Raw genomic sequence first — 22,288 nt, 5'->3', positions numbered from 1 at the left:
AGAGTCGCCCCTCTCCACAGGTTGCCCCCTATGTCTGCATAGGTGATTTAGGTGAGACAGCCCGCCTGTGACTGACTGTCCTGCCGTTGGTTTGAAGTATTGCTTGGAGCTAGATATATGAATACTTCCTCGGCGTTCCGGCCGCCGGTTGTGCGCCTCAGTAGGATGTTGCCTCGGTCTTACAGCACGACTCCTACTGGTATTCTCCTTCTTGCTTTGATCTTGTTTCTCACTCAACACAATATATCTCGCTTCTGATCCTTTCTTAGGGCACCGCCGCTATGCTGAGCAGGCACGGTCCCGTGACGTTCTTTCTTGTTGCCAGGCCTCTGTCAGGGTCCCAAACCAGACAGGGACCCTACCGAATCTTCCCCGCAACACCCTCTGCCACAAGGTGTTGCCTGGTTCCAACCCAGTCAGCTTTCTGTCTAACTTCCTGCCTGACCCCCAGTTTACCCACACGGTGAGGAGTGGCCTAATAAATAGCACCCTTAGCTACCCCTGGAGGCCCGACTGTGAAATGTATTGGTGTATGTGATACCTGGTCAGATGAACTCCTTCAGTGCCATCAGACGTACCATAGCCCCCCTTAGCGGCGGAGCCACAGTACTGCAACGACCAGGACTCTGGGGCGCTGCACTGACATCTGAAGGTATGACTCCGCAGCTCTCTAACCGACAGTCTTGTCAGCGGTAGCGTTACCGCCGATAAAAACTACTGCGCCAGTATTTCCCATGCTGGCTAACAGATAACAGCATGGGAAACACCATAGGAAGCCAGTAAAACACAAAACAGAAACTCAGAAAATTGGCAAACATTTTAATACCTGCGTTTCTGCTACGGATTTGACTGACTCAAATGAAGTCAATGGGTGAAAAACACTGCAGAAACGCATGAAGAATTGCACTGCAAATACGTAAAGGACATTTACTGATCATGTGCACAACACTTCAGGATTGTCATAGAATTAGCTTGCATAAGGATTCCATAGCATTTTTGGCCCAGTTCCACACGGAAAAAAACACGGCAAAATTGCATCAGAAACACACTATGTGCATATAGCCTTATTTTCCAGGTCTGTATGATTATGCTCATAACAAACTTGTGATGTTGTTGTTTTTTCATCATTTTATTGGTGTAAAAAAGAAACATCAGATATTTCTAAAGAGAAAATAAAAAATTTGGTTTAAGTCGCCGTTTTAATTTTTTTTATTAGTACCACTTAGGAGTACACATATTGAGACATTCCATTTCATTTTTATGACACAATTCTAGTTTAAATTTTTTTTTTCTTTCATCTACGGATTATATAACTTGATTCTGGGATGGTGTGATTGCTTTTATTAAGCACTGCTTATATAGCGCTATTATATTCCACAGCGCTTTATATCATCATAGCAATCACCAAAGGGGTTCACAGTCTAAATTCCCTACCAATATGTCTTTGAAGTGTGCGAGGAAACCGGAGTACTCAGAGGAAACCCACACAAAACATGGGGAGAACATACAAACTGCTTGCAGATGTTGTCCTTGGTGGGATTTGAACACAGGACCCCAGGGCTGGAAATCAACAGTGCTAACCACTGAGCCACCATACTTAATCTACAGTTGATATAAAACGTCTACACACCCCTGCCAAATGTCAGGTTTTTGTGATGAAAGAAAATCATATCAAGAAGAATCATCTCAGAACTTTTCCCGCCTTTATTGTCACCTATAATCTAAACAATACAATTGAAAAATAAAGTGAAATCTTTTCAGGGGGAAAAAGAGAATTAAAGAACGAAAATAAAATTCATATATGTGCATCTTTTTCAGGTGGTTTTCGCCCATAATTCACCTGAAGAAGCACCGTAAAAGCGCCTCATGAAATGAACTTAGTACACAGCAATGCCAAAAATGACATTGCTGTGTACATAATTCCATTTTATGTCAGGATTCCACAGCGGTTAAAAGATGTGACATGCTCTTTCCTCTAATGAAAGTATAGAGTGAAAGCTACTGGTGGCAGAGCCACCTCTTGAACTATGACCAGCTTTTTCCTGAAGTGGCATCACTTTTGAAAGTTCGTGTCTGCGCTGGCATCTAAATGACACTGTGTAGACATATCCTTAAATTAATACTTTGTTGAAATAACATTTGAAGCTAAGACAACATTCAGTCTTTTGGATAAGAGTCTATCAGCATGGCACATCTAAAATTGGCAATCTTTGTCCATTCTTCCTAGCAGTAGCTCTCCAAATCTGTCAGATTGTGAGGGCATCTCCTGTGTACAGCCCTCTTGAGGTCAACCCACAGATTTTCAATTGAATTCGGGACTGGGTCCTGGCTGGGGCATTCTGAAACTTGATCTTCTCCTATTGCAGATACTCTTTAGTTGATTTGGATGTATGCTTAGGGTTTTTGAAGTCCTGATAATCAGTGTCTTCAACACCTGCATTTTTGCAGAGGGCTAAAGTTTTGATGAAAAATTGAATGGTATTTGAAACTGTTCATAATTCCCTCCATCTTGACTAAAGCTCTAGTTCCAACTGTTGAAAAAGAGCTCTTGGTGATACACATTGTTGGCTGTTCACGAGTTTAAATTTATGTAAGTAATTCTAAGCACAAACACATCCCCAATTATCAGAAGGTATTCACACTTATGAAACCACATTATTTTAGTTTTCTGCTTTTTATTTTTCACTTCAAAATGATTTCAGTTTATTTCTCAATGGATTTCTACAGATCTTGTGTTGACACTAACCCCTTCACCCCGAACCCTGTTTTCACCTTCCTGAACAGGCCAAGTTTTTCAATTCTGACCAATGTCACTTCATAAGATAATAAGTCTGAAACGCTTGAACGGATCCTAGTGATTCTGAGACGGTTTTCTTGTGACTAGTGTTGAGCATTCCGATACCGCAAGTATCGGGTATCGGCCGATACTTGCGGGTATCGGAATTCCGATACCGAGATCCGATACTTTTGTGGTATCGGGTATCGGTATCGAAACAACATTAATGTAAAAATGTGTAAAAGAGAGAATTAAAATAAAAAATATTGCTATACTCACCTCTCCGACGCAGCCTGCACCTTACCGAGGGAAGCGGCAGCGTTCTTTGTTTAAAATTTGTGCTTTTCTTTCCTTACGTGAAGTCCCGGCTTGTGATTGGTCGCATGCCGCCCATGTGGCGGCGACGCAACCAATCACAGCAAGCCGTGACGTAATTTCAGGTCATTCAGTATTTTAAAATTACGCTCCAGCTTTGTGATTGGTTGCGTCGCAGTCACATGGGCCACATAAGTAAATGTGTATAATATCAGTGCACATAAACAGATCACATATATTTATGTGCACTGATATTATATCAAATATTAGGCTGTGGTGTGTTTTACAATTATTTTGTGACATTTGTCAATTATTGTTATGGACTCAGTACCCCACTACGATGGTGTGGGTTTTTAAATGTTTTTAAATTGTTTTTTGTGGACTGTTTCTAAATAAAGATTGTGTATATTTTTTCTAATTACTGTGTGGTGATCCCAAGTTTGTGCATACACATTTACTTATGTGGTACACTGTTCAGAGTATGCATATGGTGATCCCCTTTAATTAATTTCAAATGGACGGTGCCCGCTCACCCACTTTTTGTTGCAGTCACATGGGCGACGCAACCAATCACAGCAAGCCGTGACGTAATTTCAGGTCCTTAAGGATTTTAAAATTACGTCCCGGCTTTGTGATTGGTTGCGTCGCAGTCACATGGGCGACGCAACCAATCACAAGCCGTGACGTCACGGGAGGCTGGACACGCGCGCATTTTAAAATGGGCGCGTGTCCAGCCTCCCGTGACGTTCCGGCTTGTGATTGGTTGCGGCGCGGTCAACCAATCACAAGCCGGGAGGCTGGACACGCGCGCATTTTAAAATGGGCGCGTGTCCAGCCTCCCGTGACGTCCCGGCTTGTGATTGGTTGCGGCGCGGTCAACCAATCACAAGCCGGGAGGCTGGACACGCGCGTTTTAAAATGCGCGCGTGTCCAGCCTCCCGTGACGTCACGGCTTGTGATTGGTTTCGTCGCCCGTGTGACTGCGACGCAACCAATCACAAAGCCGGGACGTAATTTTAAAATCCTTAAGGACCTGAAATTACGTCACGGCTTGCTGTGATTGGTTGCGTCGCCCATGTGACTGCGACGCAACCAATCACAAAGCCGGAGCGTAATTTTAAAATACTGAATGACCTGAAATTACGTCACGGCTTGCTGTGATTGGTTGCGTCGCCGCCACATGGGCGGCATGCGACCAATCACAAGCCGGGACTTCACGTAAGGAAAGAAAAGCGCGAATTTTAAACAAAGAACGCTGCCGCTTCCCTCGGTAAGGTGCAGGCTGCGTCGGAGAGGTGAGTATAGCAATATTTTTTATTTTAATTCTTTCTTTTACACATTAATATGGATCCCAGGGCCTGAAGGAGAGTTTCCTCTCCTTCAGACCCTGAGAACCATCAGGAATACCGTCCGATACTTGAGTCCCATTGACTTGTATTGGTATCGGGTATCGGTATCGGATTGGATCCGATACTTTGCCGGTATCGGCCGATACTTTCCGATACCGATACTTTCAAGTATCGGACGGTATCGCTCAACACTACTTGTGACATATTCTTCACGATAGTGGTAAAATTAGTTTGATGCGACTTGCATTTATTTGTGAAAATATCAGAAATTTAGCAATTTTCAAACTTTTCATTTTTATGCCCTTAAACCATAGAGTTATTTAACACAAAATAGTTAGTAAATAACGTGCTATCAGGAAAATCTTTGGAATTAAATGGCAAGACACGACTGAGATCGAATCAACACCCAGGTTTATTTCTCATATGTGAGGAGACAGCTCAAAAATCACCTCAGGAAGGATAAGGCAGAGTGTCTGACTCATCTGGGGTTACATCTAGTTTTATAATCAACATTGAAGGACGTCGATATACGAGTTACATACATTTGGAACATTTCCATTACTACAAGATAAGAGAAACCTTTTCTCACAGGTTAATTATATTTTTTAATGAGTGTTTTTAATAACCATCCACATGTCTTGGGAGTAAGAATCACTCCCTGGCCTTGAGTATCCCACACAAAACGTTCTGGAAGAATACTTCACCACATAGAAATCTTACATGTCAGCAAATATAATGAATATAGTCTTTATAGAAGATTCTTATATAATGTTAAGCTATCAAGGATTGTTATTAGTGATGAACGAGTGTACTCGTTGCTCGGGTGATCTCCGAGTATTTGTAACTGCTCGGAGATTTAGTTTTCGTTGCCTCAGCTGTATGATTTACAGCTGACAGACACTTGAATACATGTGGGTATTTCCTAGCAACCCCCACATGTACTCAGGCTGGCTAGCAGCCATAAATCATGCAGCTGAGTCAACAAAACTAAATCTCCGAGCACTTACAAATACTCGGAAACCACCCGAGCGTGCTCGGGAAAACCCGAGCAACAAGTACACTCGCTCATTACTAATTATTATAAGATTAGGATTTCTATAACACATGTGATTTCTATTTTTTCCAACAAAATTTACAAAACCATTTTTTAGGGACCACATCACATTTGAAGTGACTTTGAGGGGCCGATATGGTGGAAAATACAAAAAGTGTCACCATTCAACAAACTGCACCCCTCAAAGTCCTCAAAACCACAATCCAGAAGTTTATTAAACCTTCAGGTGCATCACAGGAATTAATGCAATGTGGATGGAAAAAATGAACATTTTTCTTTTTCCACACAAATTTTACTTTAGCCCCAATTTGTTTAAATTTACAAGGGTAACAGGTAAAAATTAACCCCAAAATTTGTTGTGCAATTTCTCTTGAGTACAACGATATCCCATATGTGGGGGAAAACTACTGTTTGAGCACGAAAGGGAAGAAGCGCCAATTGACTTTTTTAACGCAAAATTGGCTGGAAGAGATAGTGGACTCCATGCTGCCTTTGCAGAGCTCCTGATTGCCTAAACAGTGAAAAAAAACCAAAAGTGACCACATTTTGGAAACTACATCTCTTAAGAAACTTATCTAGAGGTGTAGTGAGCACCTTGAACCTGTGGGGGCTTCGCAGAATTGTATATCGTTGAGCTGTGAAAATGAAAAAAATTCCCTTTTTTTCACAAAAATGTTACTTTAGCCCTAAAGTTTTCATTTTCACAAGGGTAACAGGAGAAAATTGACCATACAATTTATTGCAAAATTTCTACTGAGTATGCCAATATCCCAAAAGTAGTGAAAAACTTTGAGTTGAGTCAATGAAAACTTACCATTTATTCCACAAAAAGGTTAGCTTGACCTCCCTCAAGTTTTCAATTTTCGAAAGGGATAATAGGAGAAAATGGACCACAAAATATGTTATGCAATTTCTCTTGAGTGTGTCAATACCTCATATATTGTCGAAAACTACTTTAGAGGCATTGAGCAAACCTCAGAAGGGAAGAAGCGCTATATTGTAGTGTACGTTACATTGGCAGAGCCCCTGAGGTGCCAGAATAAAAGAATTCCCCACCCCCCTCCATTTTGAAAAGACTCCCCTCTGAGAATTTTTCCACAGTTGCAGTGACGATTTTAACTCCGTGGGTAATTACCAGAAACAAGCAGCCGTGAATATTGTTGAGCACTCATCAATACAGACAGAAATGCTAAACATATGGATGCTAACTGTGGTTGAGGCACACTGTAGGGCTCAGAAGGAAGGGGGCATTTGGATTTGGAAGTGCAGAATTTGCTGGATTTCTTTTGGAGGGCGAGGAGCCACAGTGCTTTTCTAGAGTCTTTGCACTGCCAGTAATGTGGAAGCCCCATATATTTCCATTAAGAGATGAGGGACCTGAGTGGGGATTTGCTTTTTTGTGTGGATTGATTTGAAGCTCTTGTTGGGAACATTATACATAACTAGTGTTGAGCGATACCTTCCGATATTCGAAAGTATCAGTATCGGATTGGATCAGCCGATACCGGCAAAATATCGGATCTCGCCGATACCGATACCCGATACCAATACAAGTCAATAAGACACAAATATTGGAAGGTATCCTGGATGGTTCCCAGGGTCTGAAGGAGAGGAAACTCTCCTTCAGGCCCTGGGATCCATATTCATGTAAAAAATAAAGAATAAAAATAAAAAATATGGATATACTCACCCCTCCGGCGGACCCTCGACCTTAGCGATGTAACCAGCAGCCTCCGTTCCTAAGAATGCAGTGAGTGTAGGACCTGCGATGACGTCGCGGCTTGTGATTGGTCGCGTGAGCGGTCACATGAGCGGTCACGCGACCAATCACAAGCTGCAACGTCATCGAAGGTCCTTCACTCTGCATTCTTAGGAACGGAGGCTGCCGGTTACATCGCTAAGGTCCAGGGTCCGCCGGAGGGGTGAGTATATCCATATTTTTTATTTTTATTCTTTATTTTTTACATGAATATGGATCCCAGGGCCTGAAGGAGAGTCTCCTCTCCTCCAGACCCTGGGAACCATACACTGGGAACTTCCGATTCCGATTTCCGATATCACAAAAATATCGGAACTCGGTATCGGAATTCCGATACAGCAAATATCGGCCGATACCCGATACTTGTGGTATCGGAATGCTCAACACTATACATAACATTTTGGGATCACATTAATCCTATTCTCTACGCTGAGCACTTACATTTGGGTTTCCATCTATACCAGGCTGCTGCTAGGAATTTCGGGGCTCCATACTGGCAGCATTTTCATGGCCCCCTTGAGACTTCACCCAGGTTCCAACCAAGTCCCACTTCCACCTCTCAAACTGCCCACAGTCAAAAGATTTTTTAAGCCGCTACCACGACAAGGTAGACTCTTTTTATTTATTTTTCAATTTTTAAAATGACCAATAATATCACATACAAAGGACAAATACCACAACAAAATGTCAAGGCACCATATTACCACCACATAGTGACCTATAATACCACATACAAGTAACAAATACTGCCACACCATGTACACAGGGCTGCCACTAGGAATTTCAGAGCACCATACTGTCAAAATTTTCAGGGCCCCCTTGAGACTCCACACAGGCTCCACCCCAGCCCCGCCTCCATCCCTCAAACTGTCCACAGTCAAAAGATTTTTTAAGCCGCCACCACAACAAGGTAAACTCTTTTGGCCGGGCCCTACTCTACTCTATCCTATTGATCGTTTGTTAAAATATCCAATACAATTTAGGTATATTTATATTTATTTTTCAATATTTAAAATGACCAATAATATCTCATACAGGGGACAAATGCCACCTTACCATGACGAGACACCATATTACCACCACACAGTGACCTATAATACCACATACAAGGAACAAACACCACCACACCATGTCCAGACCACATATTACCACCACAGTGACCGAATAATATCACATACAAGGGACAAATACTACAGCACCATGTCCCGAACACATATTAACACCACATGCTGACCAATAATATCACATACGAGGAACAAGTTCCACCACACCATGACCAGACCACATATTACCACCACATAGTGACCAAATAGTAGCACATACAAGGAACAAATACCACCACACCATGGCCGGAATACATATTACCAGCACATAGTGACTGAATACTAAAATACTGATCAGTAATAAAAAAACACAATATTAATATCACCATAAGTGCCATTATACACAGGAGATCTGTACTTAGCAAGTAGTGTCTGTGTACAGGTAATACAGTGATCACCGGTGACATTATACACAGGAGCTCAGTATATAGTGTAAAAGTAATACAGTGACCACTGTATATAGTATACAGTGCATAGTGTCAGTGTACAGGTAACACACTGACTCACCAGTGATGTCTCTAGGTGAAATTCTTCATCTTTGATTTTCATCTTCATCCAGTACAGACCGCCGTCACTTCTTCCAGCCAGGGCTTGTCTCTGCAGGAAATAACACAGTAAGGCTAGGGTCACATTGCATTAGGGCAATCCGTTAAGCGCATAGCGCTAGCGGATTGCGCTAACGCAATGCTTCTCTAGGGTCCGCGTTCGGCGTCCCCGCTAGCGCAGATCCCCGATCTGCACTAGCGAGGAACGGACCTCAGGCGCGCCGCGGACGCTGCAAGCAGCGTCCGAGGTCCGTCACTCAAATGACGGCACATCGCTAGCGCACGCCCAATGTGGGCGGGCGCTAGCGACGTGTTCACCATTACAGGCTATGGCGGCGTTAACGGACTACGTTAACACCGCGTTATGCCGCGGTGTAACGTAGTCCGTTAAACACGGTCACATAACGCAATGTGAACCTAGCCTTATCTAGAGCACCGCTTGCAGAACACATTATTTATTTTTTCCCCAAATTCTAAACAACACCAGATGAAGAAAAAAAGGCAACAGTGTTGCTCAGCACAGTAACAAGACCGCCTCCCCCATTTCAAACAGTATCCTCAAAAAATAAAATAAATACCTCACTGCAGTAATAATATCCCCCATCCTGGCCCCCGTGTGTCTCATTCCTGGCTCCAGTCATATGTTCTCCCATCCTGCCTCCATGTGATGTCCCATCTTGCCCCATGATCTGCGTCTCCCAGGCAGGGAGCAGGCATGTCAGCTTCTGTTCTGAGCAGGAGCTTACAGGCCACCATCCCTGGATGAATCTGCGGCCATCTTTAGGCCCAGGGTCACCATTGATACCATCAGCACATTGCAAATGCAATCGCAATCACTCTGTGGCAATTGGAGCAGAAAGGCAGCTCCCTCCCTCTGCATTTCTCATGGATGTCGCTGTCACTATTGACAGCAGCATCAGAGGAGCTAAACGCCCACAATCGGTGCAAGCACAGATCGTGGGCGTTTCTGCAGAGTGTCAGCTCTCGTATAGAGCTGACACCCGCATTTGATCGGGGCAGTGCTCGATGTGAGCTCATGTATTCATCAAGCAGTATCTGTATAGGGGTTTGAAGACTTAAAGCCTTTGTGTATACTGTGCTGCAGTACATCAGCATTGCATTATAAAGCTAAAATCATGGTCTCCTTTGAAGCGTAGCAGTTTCCATTTAGCAATGTTGGCAACTCCCACGTCATGGACAGTACCCTGGGATGAGTGCTACAGATTGTCATAGCAAATATTAAACATCCTTGAGGTCCCTCATGTGCCCCCTTCATGTGTCTTGAGGAGACAGTGGTGGATTCCTTTATGTAAAATGGCAGCGACAGATGTGACAAAGATGTCTGCAAATTGAGATACTGATTTGGCTTTTATCCTAAGTCATATTACAAGACTCGTTAAAGGGTTGATTGTGACTTGTAGGATTGTTACTTCCAAGAGGTGGCGATTAAAGAGCTCAAGTCCTCTTTTTCTCTGAAGAGGCAATTTGCATATTAAATTTCCCAGAGGAGCATTGCACGGCGAATAAGCCTACTTACCTTGACAAGCCAGAGCTGGTATGTCACTCTCCACAAGGAGAAACTTTACCCCTTAGACCTCAGTCCAGAGCCTCTCACCCTTTACAGCTAGCTATGGTAACTGCAGTACAATGAGAGCAGACAGTATGGCTCCGGGAGAAAATATGGAATATTGGATTACCTATACATCTAATATTAATGAGACGTACATTGTCGGAGGCCATACAATCAACGACAGATAAGCCATGTTTGGTCTCTAAGCATAGCTAAAATCACAATACAAAAGATGACATCAGTCTCAACCTTCTGTGATCACTCTATGAGGAGTTATTACATAAATTGGGATTTCCTAATTCCTGATTGACCGTTTTTTAAAGTCAGTTTTGGGGAATCCCTTATGTTGTTGTATAGGATTATAAAAAGGCTGCTCAATTTTTCAAGAAATAGAACCTGCTTATGGATTAAAACTCATTGGCAATTACAGGCACAGATCATAGAGAAGAGTGTCACTGTTGCTGAAAAAAATCTTGTACAAACTCAATGATAAACATCCAGGAATCTTTCTATTATCAGCATTTAGTTAGAATTTTCAGTACAGTTTACAAATCAGTATTGTTAAAACTTAATAGTAACACTCACTTTGTATTTTTTTTGCTATACTTTTCATTTACAGGCCCCAAGTGTTGTAGGATGTGCTATAAAGAGCAAACCAGGACTCTACAAATTCATGCTGGACATCTTTGGACTATAGTATCCTTTTATTTTAAATAATATCTGTAGCCTATTACTCATTTTAAATCTCAAGATGAGACATATTAACAATACATACATACAGTTAAGTCCAGAAATTTTTGAACAGTGACACACGTTTTGGCATTTAGCTGTTTAGCAAAACACATTCACAATATCGTTATATAATCAATATTGGCTTAAAGTGCAGACTCTCAGCTTTAATTTGATGGAATTTCCATCCTAATTGGAGAAAGGGTTTAGGAATTGCAACTCTTTAATATGTAGTGGCCTCTTTTAACATTGACCAAAAGTAATTGGACGATTATTTTAAAAGCTCTCTAATGGGCTCAATGAGCTATTCCCTTGTTAATCATTGATCATCAATTAAGCAGGTAAAGGGTCTGGAGCTTATTCTAGGTGTGGCATTTGCTTCTGGAAACATATGGTCAAAGGAGTTCTTAATAGTAGAGAAGCAGACCATCATTAGGTTGAAGATTAAAGAAGAAATCAGAGATAGCAAAAATGTTAGAAGTTGGAAAATAGACAATTTGGTACATTCTACAAAAAAAGAGCGCACTGGTGAGCTTTGGAACTCAAAACAGCTAGAATGTCCACGGAAGACAACAGTGGTGGATGATCGTAAAATCTTTTCCATTGTGAAGAAAAACCTCTTCACAACATCTACCCAAGTGAGAAACTAGGAAAAATAGGTAACACACTAAAAAGTACAATCGACCCTGCCGGTTCCTGTACAAAGTATTGGTCCTGACTCCGATGTCCCTAGTGGTTATTGCGTGAGCTGACATAGACCTAACTGTAGACTAGACAATGGCAACTCAGACCTATGCTTCCTGGAAGTCAGTCGAGTGCCCTCATGTTCCTCCTAAAGAACCGGAGATCAGTGCAGAGTGCAATTACCTACAGAAGGAAATTGTGCTGAAATAGAAAGAGATCCCAGAGTGAATAAAGCAAACCATGAAAAAGAAAATAAATTACGTATTAAATACGTAGTGTCAACGAATATGCCGCCTACTTCCTAAAAAGAAACAGAAGAGAGGTGCATGGTAAAGAACATAAACAGCAGAGAGATAAACCCTAGCTGGTCTTTAAGTGACTGGCTTAAACTACAGCAGTATAGCTGGACATCGAAATGAGACTATCACCAGCATGAAATACCAGCAGGGGGAAGTATATAAGGCTGCACCTGAAAGGTGATCTAGAGCAGACAAATGAGTAAGCAAAAGCAATCTAGACGCATGACAAACACTTTCCAGTAAGTTGGTGTTTCAGTATCTAAGTCTACCATAAAAGGAACACTTCATGAGAGAAAAAAACAGAAGGTTCACCACAAGGTGAAAACCATTAATGAGCCTTAAAATTAGAAATGGCAGATTAGACTTTGTAAAAAGACATCTAAAGAAGCTAGCCCAGTTCTGAGAAAGATTTATTTAGACAGAGGAAACTAAGATCAAATTGTACCAGAATAATAGGAAGAAAAAGAATGAAGGAGGCTTGGAACAGCTCATGATCCACAGCACACCACATCCTCTGTAAAACATGGTGGAGGCGGTGTGATTACATGGGCTGGGTAATGCATGGCTTCCAATGTCACCAGGTCACTACTACTTATTTATGATGTGACTGAAGACAGAAGCAGCAGATGATTTCTGAAGTGTACAGCGCCATACTTTCTGCTGAGATTCAACTAAATGCAGCAAGTCTGATTAGACAGCACTTCACAGTACAGATGGACAATGATCCAAAACATAATGTGAAAGCTACCCAAGAGTTTTTTAAGGCAAAAAGTGGCATATTTTGCAATGACTGAGTCATTCTCTAGATGTCAGCTACATCAAGCAGCATTTCACATGCTTAAGACAAAACTTAAGACAGAAAGACCCACAAACAAGCAACAACTGAAGTGAGCTGCAGTACAGGTGGCAAAGCATCGCAAAGGAGGAAACCCAACATTTGGTGACATTCATGGCTTCCAGACTTTAGGCAGTCATTGTCTGAAAAGGATTCTCCATAAAGTATTAAAAATGAACATTTTATTTATGATACAGTTTATTTATCCAATTACTTTTGAACCCCTGAAATGAGAAGGCTTTTTAGAAAAATGGTTGCAATTCCTAAACATATCACAGGATTTTTTGTTCAACCCCGTTAATTAAACCTGAAAGTCTATATTTCAATTTCATCTCAGTTGTTTAGTTTTAAATAAAAAATCATGGCATGCAGAGCCCAAATCACGAAGATTTGGTCACTGTCCAGATATTTCTGGACTTAACTGTAAATGCAATAATTAGAATGAATTTTAATCGATTTTCCTAAGTGCATCTTTTTGGAATTAATTAAAGGGAATCTATCACCAGGTTTTCGCTATGAAATCTGAGGACAGCATGAGGTAAGGGTTAAAACACAGATTTCAAGGTTGTGTCACATGTCCAGCGGTGTGCTGGTTTTTCCTCATCCTGAAGATTTTATCACCTTGTGATTATCAGAGTCTGGACTATATCAGCTACAGCAGCACTTGTTTAAAGCAGGTGACCAGATGCATCATGCAGATGGACAGGAGGTGGAAACAGCCAATGGCAGGAACTTGCAGTAGTAATGAAAACAGCTAAACAGTTTGAAAAAGAATAATCACAAGCAAATTATACAATATGGAACATGTAATGAGTCTTAGAATTCACTTTAACCTTAGGGAAGTGTCTTAGGGATTATGTTTATGTCCCTCCAACGGGTGATACACCCTTCCTGTGCGAGCTACCATGTTGATTTTGCCTGAAGCAATGGCCCTGACGGGGGTCTCTGGTTCTTCTAGTTAGGCCTCAAGTCCTCATGATAAAGTCTACCAAAGCACATTGGGCCATCTACATTTCAATTGACAGCTGCCCTGTCCGCTGTAATAGCCCAGGCCATCCGCTGTACTGTACATCAGTGTTGGAATCAAAGGCCTAGCTCACTCACATCATCTGTTCACCACTGCAGGGGTCCACTCTCAGGCAAAGTCTCCTCATGAATCTTTGGTGCTTGAGTGCCTGTGGGTATCCCATAGGTACAAAAGTGATGGGCTCCGGAGGTTCGAAGGAATGAGGACTGGACTCTGGTTCCTGTCTGGCATATTCTCAGGTCTTGACTGGTGGATTCAGGCCTTAACCAGCATAGTCGGAACTATGGGTCTTGACAGACGTAGATCGAGTCCTTGGGTCTTGAATGGCTTAGTCTGTACTCTGGGTCTGGTGCAGCTCGGATCCTGTCCCTGACTGTGCCGTGTCCACCAGCGCAGACTCCTTACTATGGCCTGTCAACCCGGCTGCAGCATTTTTCCCTGCATGCGTCTGGTCCACTCTCCTTCCTGGAGCCAAAACCTGCTTCGGTTTGGTGCACAGACCTTTTATACCCAAGAACTTCATCTATGGCACCTGACTAGGTGTTACATCCAACACATCCTCCCTGCAACTCTTCCTCTTCTGATTGGTTCTGAAAGGTCCTATTTGGATGGCAGGTGGCAGTCTTCTAGTATCAATGACAAACAGCGCTGGTTTTTTTTGGGGGGATTATTGTCACTTCCAATTACTCATGCATGCTAGTTCCACTCCACCCCTTCTGTGATAAGCAGCTCACTGCCTATAGAAGTTGTACACGGTGAGCTTAGTGTGGGCGGGGGCAGCTTTTTCAGGTCTGCTGCATTGCTAAATCAAAGAACTTTGATTGTATATGAACCGCTGCACTCAGCAAATGAAGTGATACATTGTTGGATTCAGGGTCTCTTTGCTCTCAGTTGAGGTAGCAAAAACCTGCTGACAAATTCCCTTTAAATTGTGTTGTTTTTCACTGATATATATAAGTTAAACAACCTACAAACAAATATCTATAACATACAGGCACCCAACCTGTGTCTATATTATTCTCATGTCTTTTGAGTAAAATCTTAAAATATGTTCAGGGGCTAAAACATTTGTGATGAATATTGTCCCAGCAGAAAGTGTGTTTTCTTTAACATAACATTTTTACAGCCATAACCTTGTTTATGATTCCAATGATGATACTGAACCTCAGATCATTTTCTACAACTATAAGAATGAGGTTCTTAAGGTTTGTATATGAGTAATTACAAGTGACAAATGTAATTAGGGAAGTGCTAATACCTTATCTACCTATTAGGTTTAGTTTATACTCAAAGATTTCTGATGAATAAAAAACAGATGTTAATAATAAATTATGGTCCAGCCATATACAGTACAATACAATAAATAGAGGCATTCATATAATGTTGTATAAACTGGTCACTAGCCAGAATGTGTATAAATACAGATACAAAGTGCTAATGAGAGCATGGGAGGAGGCCAAATTCTGAGGAAATGTTAGGAAATGAGAACAGGAAATAGATTAATGAGGTGAGGTGATAGACCAGTCTAAAGAAATGTGTATTTGGAGCACACAGTGGATACAGGGAATTAACCGGATTGGCCTGGGTAGTGCTTTCCAGAGAACTGGTGCAGCACAAGAGAAATCATGAAGACAGGAGTGGTAGGTTCAGATTATAGAGGATGTTAGTCTTACTTTTAGGTAATTATTGGAATGGAGAACATGGGTACCCTTGTAAACAGAGATGAGGAAGGAGATGTAGGATGTTAAAGAATTGTGGAGAGCTTTGTGGGTGAGTGATAAGTTTATATTGTATTGTTTGGGCAATGACTGGTACAGGGTGGAGATATCGGTGGAGCAACTGTACAGACATATGAACTGGCTGATGCATTCAGGATAGATTGAAGAGGGAAGAGTTTAGTAAAATAGAGACTGATTAGTAGAGAGTTGCTGTAGTCCAGATGAGAATTAATCAGAGCAGCAGTAAGGCTATGTGCACACGTTGCGGATTTAGATGCGGATACGCAGCGTTTTTGGAAGCGTGGAATTGCATCAAATCCACAGTGTAGTGCACAAGCAATGTTAGTCAATGTGAAATTGACATTTGGTGTGCACATGCTGTGGAAAAAAACTTGCGGAATCGCAGCTTTTTTTTCTGCAGTATGTCAATTCTTTTTGCGGATCTGCAGCGTTTCTGCACCCATTGACTTCCATTGTGTCAGGCCAATTCCAGCGTTTCTGCACCCATTGACTTCCATTGTGTCAGGCCAATCTGCAGCAAAACAGCAGGTATAAGAAAAGATCTTCGGATTTGCTGCGGATGTGCCTGCGAGAAATGCTGCAGATCAGGAGGGGGTAGAGTGTGTGGGCGGAGACTGTGTGTGCGGAGAAGATGAGCAGGGCTGTGTGGGGGTGTTTGTGTGTGTCTGCGGGGCTGTGTGTGTCTGTGTGCAGGGCTGTGTCTCTGTGTGTGTGGAGAAGATGTGCGGGGCTGTGTGTGTGCGGAGAAGATGTACGGGACTGTGTGCCGGTGTTTGTGTGTGTCTGCGGGGCTATGTGTGTGTGTGCGCGGTGAAGATGTGCAGGGCTGTGTGTATCTGTGTGTGTGTAGGTATGCGGGGCTGTGTGCGTGTGTGCGTGTGGGTCTGTGTGTAGGCAGGCATCGCTTGATGGGACTACTAGTCCCATCAGACTATGCCTGCTACAGTGACAGCTATCCGGATTATGGGACAGTAGTAGCCCCATCATCTGGCTTCTGTGTTCAAGTGTAAAAAAACACAACAAAAAACACACACACATATACAGTACATACATATAGACATACAGTATATACTCACCAATCACCTAGTCCCTGAAGCCCTCGATCACCTGTAAAAAAATAATAAACCAACAGTATACTCTCTGATCCGATGTAATTCATTTAATAATGAGCGTCCCATGATGATCTCCTGTGAAAAGCTTTCACATCGGCAGATGCGAGCGCTCTCCAAGGGCACTGGGATACAATGACAGAAGGTATCCCTCCGCTGCTGTAAGTGCAGAGTTCATACTGTCACTTGCAGCACCGCTGCGTGGGAAAATTCTCACGCAGCAGTGCCCTAAAGTGAGAGGCCATTGAACCCTCAGTGATAACACTGAATTAGCCATTGTCTCCTGTCAGTGTGTCACTGGATGCCTATAGAGCAGTCACATCTCCTGATGTGACAGCTCTATAAAGGAGATTGTCATGGAACACTCATTATTAAAAGGACTGTGTCAGACCAGGGAGTATACTGTTGGTTTATTATTTTTTATTTTTTGCAAGTGATCGATTGCTTCGGGGAATTAGGCGTAGTTTTAAGTATGGTGAAATTAAGAATATTAAAATACTTTTTTCTGGCTGTGTCTTTATTTAACTCTTTCACTACTATAGGATAGGATAGGAGTCTTATTGACGCCTCTCCATTACTAACCGGGCTTAATGTCACCTTACAATCAAAGGTGAAATTAACCTCTTATTACCCTATATGCCACCGCTACAGGGCAGTGGGAAGAGAGAGGCTATAGTTAAGTCCATATATATTTGGACAGAGACAACATTTTTCTAATTTTGGTTATAGACATTACCACAATGAATTTTAAACAAAACAATTCAGATGCAGTTGAAGTTCAGACTTTCAGCTTTCATTTGAGGGTATCCACATTAAAATTGGATGAAGGGTTAAGGAGTTTCAGCTCCTTAACATGTGCCACCCTGTTTTTAAAGGGACAAAAAGTAATTGGACAATTGACTCCAACGCTATTTCATGGACAGGTGTGGGCAATGCCTTTGTTATGTCATTCTCAGAAAAGCAGATAAAAGGCCTGTAGTTGATTTGAGGTGTGGTGCTTGCATTTGGAAGGTTTTGCTGCGAAGTAAACATGCGGTCAATGGAGCTCTCCATGCAGGTGATACAAAGCCATCCTTAAGCTGCGAAAACAGAAAAAACCCATCCGAGAAATTGCTACAATATTAGGAGTGGCAAAATCTACAGTTTGGTACATCCTGAGAAAGAAATAAAGCACTGGTGAACTCATCAATGCAAAAAGACCTGGGCGCCCACGGTAGACAACAGTGACGGATGATCGCAGAATAATCTCCATGGTGAAGAGAAACCCCTTCACAACAGCCAACCAAGTGAACAACACTCTCCAGGAGGTAGGCGTATCAATATCCAAATCTACCATAAAGAGAAGACTGCATGAAAGTAAATACAGAGGGTTCACTGCACGGTGCAAGCCACTCATAAGTGTCAAGAACAAAAAAGGCTAGACTGGACTTTGCTAAAAAAAAAAAAAAATATAAAAAAGCCAGCACAGTTCTGGAAGAACATTCTTTGGACAGATGAAACCAAGATCAACCTCTACCAGAATGATGGAAAGAGAAAAGTATGGCGAAGGCGTGGTACAGCTCATGATCCAAGGCATACCACATCATCTGTAAAACACGGCGGAGGCAGTGTGATGGCTTGGGCATGCATGGCTGCCAGTGGCATTGGGTCATTAGTATTTATTGATGATGTGACACAGGAGAGAAGCAGCCGAATGAATTCTGAGGTATTCAGAGCCATACTGTGTGCTCAGATCCAGCCAAATGCAGCCAAACCGATTAGTTGTCGTTTCATACTACAGATGGACAATGACCCAAAACATAAAGCCAAAGCAACACAGGAGTTTATTAAAGCAAAGAAGTGGAATATTCTTGAATGGCCAAGTCAGTCATCTGATCTCAACCCAATTGAGCATGCATTTCACTTGTTAAAGACTAAACTTCAGACAGAAAGGCCCACAAACAAACAGCAACCACCTCAGTGAAGGCCTGGCAGAGAATTAAAAAGGAGGAAACACAGCGTCTGGTGATGTCCATGAGTTCAAGACTTCAGGCAGTCATTGCCAACAAAAGGTTTTCAACCAAGTACTAGAAATGAACATTTTATTTAAAATTATTGAATCTGTCCAATTACTTTTGGTCCCTTTAAATACAGGGTGGCACATGTTAAGGAGCTGAAACTCCTAAACCCTTCATCCAATTTTAATGTGGATACCCCCAAATGAAAGGTGAAAGTCTGAACTTCAACTGCATCTGAATTGTTTTGTTTAAAATTCATTGTGGTAATGTCTATAACCAAAATTAGAAAAATGTTGTCTCTGTCCAAATATATATGGACTTAACTGTAAGTGCCGGAATTGGTGCATCTTACTGATGCGCCATTTCTGGGGCGGCTGGGGGCCGGTATTTGTAGCCGGGGGGCCAATATCCATGACCCCTCTCTAGGTTATGAATATCAGCCCGCAGCTGTCTGCATAGCCTTTTCTGGCTATTAATTATAGGGTGTAAGGACTGGCGGAACGCACCGAGTTAATATAGATGTCATAATTGGTGCGTTCGCAGCCCGGGCTCCACCGTGCAGGAGAGAACCTGCTGCTAGAAGATGACGGCACTATATGGCAGTAAAAGTGAACTCAGTTACTTCACTGAGTCGCACTGAAAAGAACATGCTGTGCCCTGTTAGCATCACAGAGGAACACAGCTAACTGCTGAGCTGATGGCAGTCAGTGGTCACGCACATAGTGAAGCACACAAACACTCCTCTCCGGTGGAACCAGAATTCTAGTGGCTATTAACCAGCCCTGAATACATACATACAAACTCCTCACCGGAGGTGCCGGTATTCTAGGGGCTTATTTCAGCCAAAAACTATCCACATGCAGGCGCGACCACAAATAGCAAACTCATAACATGAAGTGATACTAGCGCATGGCCATGCGGCCATGCAAACCTTTTATAGCTGCAGCAGCTTCAGGACCTTCCTAGAGGACCAATGGAAGCTGCTACAATACCAGAGCATCTTCAGGACCTTCCTAGAGGACCAATGGGAGCTGCAACAGTACCTGAGCATGTGACCCCAGACCTCCAATGAGAGGTTTTACCTTGGGCATGCTCAGAAGGGAAAAAGCAGGACTTAGTCCCAGAGACGTCTGCTCACCGCTGCCCAGTACTGGCTACAATGGCGGAGCCTGGGAAAGCAGCAGAAACCATCCACACAGTATCAGGCTGAGCCAGATGCTGGGACTGACATCTCTGCTGCTGGAGAAGAATGGGAGACTGCAGTGGAGGTGGTTCGAGATTCCCCCTGTGCAGAGGCGGGAACTCGATCCCTAACATAGGGTGACCCCATGTGATTTTTTTTGGGGTCCCCTATTTTAATAGCCAGTAAAGGCTAAATATACAGCTGTGGGCTGATAGTCATAGCCTGGGAAGCTCCATGGGTATTAACCCCTTCCCAGGCTAGAAACATCGGCCCCCAGGCATCGGCTTTCCCTCTCTGGCACAGAAAATTGTGAGGGAGCCCATGCCATTTTTTTCCCTTTTTTTAAAATTAAAGATATTACTTGTAGATTTTGTGTGTGTGTGTCTTTATTTAACTACCGTATATACTCGAGTATAAGCCGAGATTTTCAGCCCAAATTTTTGGGCTGAAAGTGCCCCTCTCGACTTATACTCGAGTCATGATCGGTGGTGGGGTCGGCGGGTGAGCACTGTCATATACTCACCTAGTCCCGGCGTTCCTGTCGCTCCCCCTGCCTGTCACACTGTCTTCGGTGCCGCAGCCTCTTCCCCTGAGCGGTCACGTGGGACCGCTCATTAGAGAAATGAATAGGCGGCTCCGCCTCCCATAGGGGCGGAGCCGCCTATTCATTTCTCTAATGAAGCGGTGCCGGTGACCGCTGATAGAGGAAGAGGCTGCGGCACTGAAGACAGGCAGGGGGAAGGAGCGGGACGCCGGGAGCAGGTAAGTATTACATAGTCACCTGTCCTTGTTCCACACGCCGGGCGCTGTCTCCATCTTCCCGGCGTCTCTCCGCTCTGACTGTTCAGGCAGAGGGCGCGATGACGCATATAGTGTGCGCGCCGCCCTCTGCCTGATCAGTCAGTGCGGAGAGATGCCGGGAAGATGGCGCCGAGGAGCTGCAAGCAAGACAGGTGAGTATGTTTGTTTGTTTTTTTTATTGCAGCAGCAGCAACAGCTATGGGGCAATAATGGACGGTGCAGAGCACTATATGGCACAGCTATGGGGCAACGGTGCAGAGCACTATATGGCACAGCTATGGGGCAATAATGAACGGTGCAGAGCACTATATGGCACAGCTATGGGGCAATAATGGTGCAGAGCACTATATGGCACAGCTATGGGGCAATAACGGTGCAGAGCACTATATGGCACAGCTATGGGGCAATAATGAACGGTGCAGAGCACTATATGGCACAGCTATGGGGCAATGGTGCAGAGCACTATATGGCACAGCTATGGGGCAATGGTGCAGAGCACTATATGGCACAGCTATGGGGCAATAATGAACGGTGCAGAGCACTATATGGCACAGCTATGGGGCAACGGTGCAGAGCACTATATGGCACAGCTATGGGGCAACAGTGCAGAGCACTATATGGCACAGCTATGGGGCAACGGTGCAGAGCACTATATGGCACAGCTATGGGGCAACAGTGCAGAGCACTATATGGCACAGCTATGGGGCAACGGTGCAGAGCACTATATGGCACAGCTATGGGGCAATGGTGCAGAGCACTATATGGCACAGCTATGGGGCAACGGTGCAGAGCACTATATGGCACAGCTATGGGGCAACGGTGCAGAGCACTATATGGCACAGCTATGGGGCAATGGTGCAGAGCACTATATGGCACAGCTATGGGGCAACGGTGCAGAGCACTATTTGACACAGCTATGGGGCAATGGTGCAGAGCACTATATGGCACAGCTATGGGGCAATAATGGACGGTGCAGAGCACTATATGGCACAGCTATGGGGCAATGGTGCAGAGCATTATATACATGGCACAGCTATGGGGCAATGGTGCAGAGCACTATATGGCACAGCTATGGGGCAACGGTGCAGAGCACTATATGACACAGCTATGGGGCAATCGTGCAGAGCACTATATGGCACAGCTATGGGGCAATAATGGACGGTGCAGAGCACTATATGGCACAGCTATGGGGCAATGGTGCAGAGCACTATATGGCACAGCTATGGGGCAATGGTGCAGAGCACTATATGGCACAGCTATGGGGCAATGGTGCAGAGCACTATATGGCACAGCTATGGGGCAATGGTGCAGAGCACTATATGGCACAGCTATGGGGCAATGGTGCAGAGCACTATATGGCACAGCTATGGGGCAACGGTGCAGAGCATTATATATATGGCACAGCTATGGGGCA

General features: G+C 43.5%; 1 protein-coding gene across 1 annotated transcript in view; it reads left to right on the top strand.

Annotated features, from left to right (window-relative positions):
- The window catches only part of LOC143793854 (selenoprotein M-like), a 57,693-nt gene that overhangs the window by 14,317 nt on the left and 21,088 nt on the right, over positions 1-22,288 (top strand). Inside the window, exons 2-3 of the mRNA XM_077280815.1 lie at positions 11,091-11,167; positions 15,172-15,250. Of these exons, the coding sequence (XP_077136930.1) occupies positions 11,091-11,167; positions 15,172-15,250 (156 nt within the window). The remainder of the gene's footprint in view (positions 1-11,090; positions 11,168-15,171; positions 15,251-22,288) is intronic.

The sequence above is a fragment of the Ranitomeya variabilis genome, chromosome 1 (assembly GCF_051348905.1).
Source record: "Ranitomeya variabilis isolate aRanVar5 chromosome 1, aRanVar5.hap1, whole genome shotgun sequence".
Taxonomy (NCBI): Eukaryota; Metazoa; Chordata; class Amphibia; order Anura; family Dendrobatidae; genus Ranitomeya; species Ranitomeya variabilis.
Note: the sequence above shows the minus strand (reverse complement) of the source record. Positions and strands in the feature narration are given on the sequence as shown.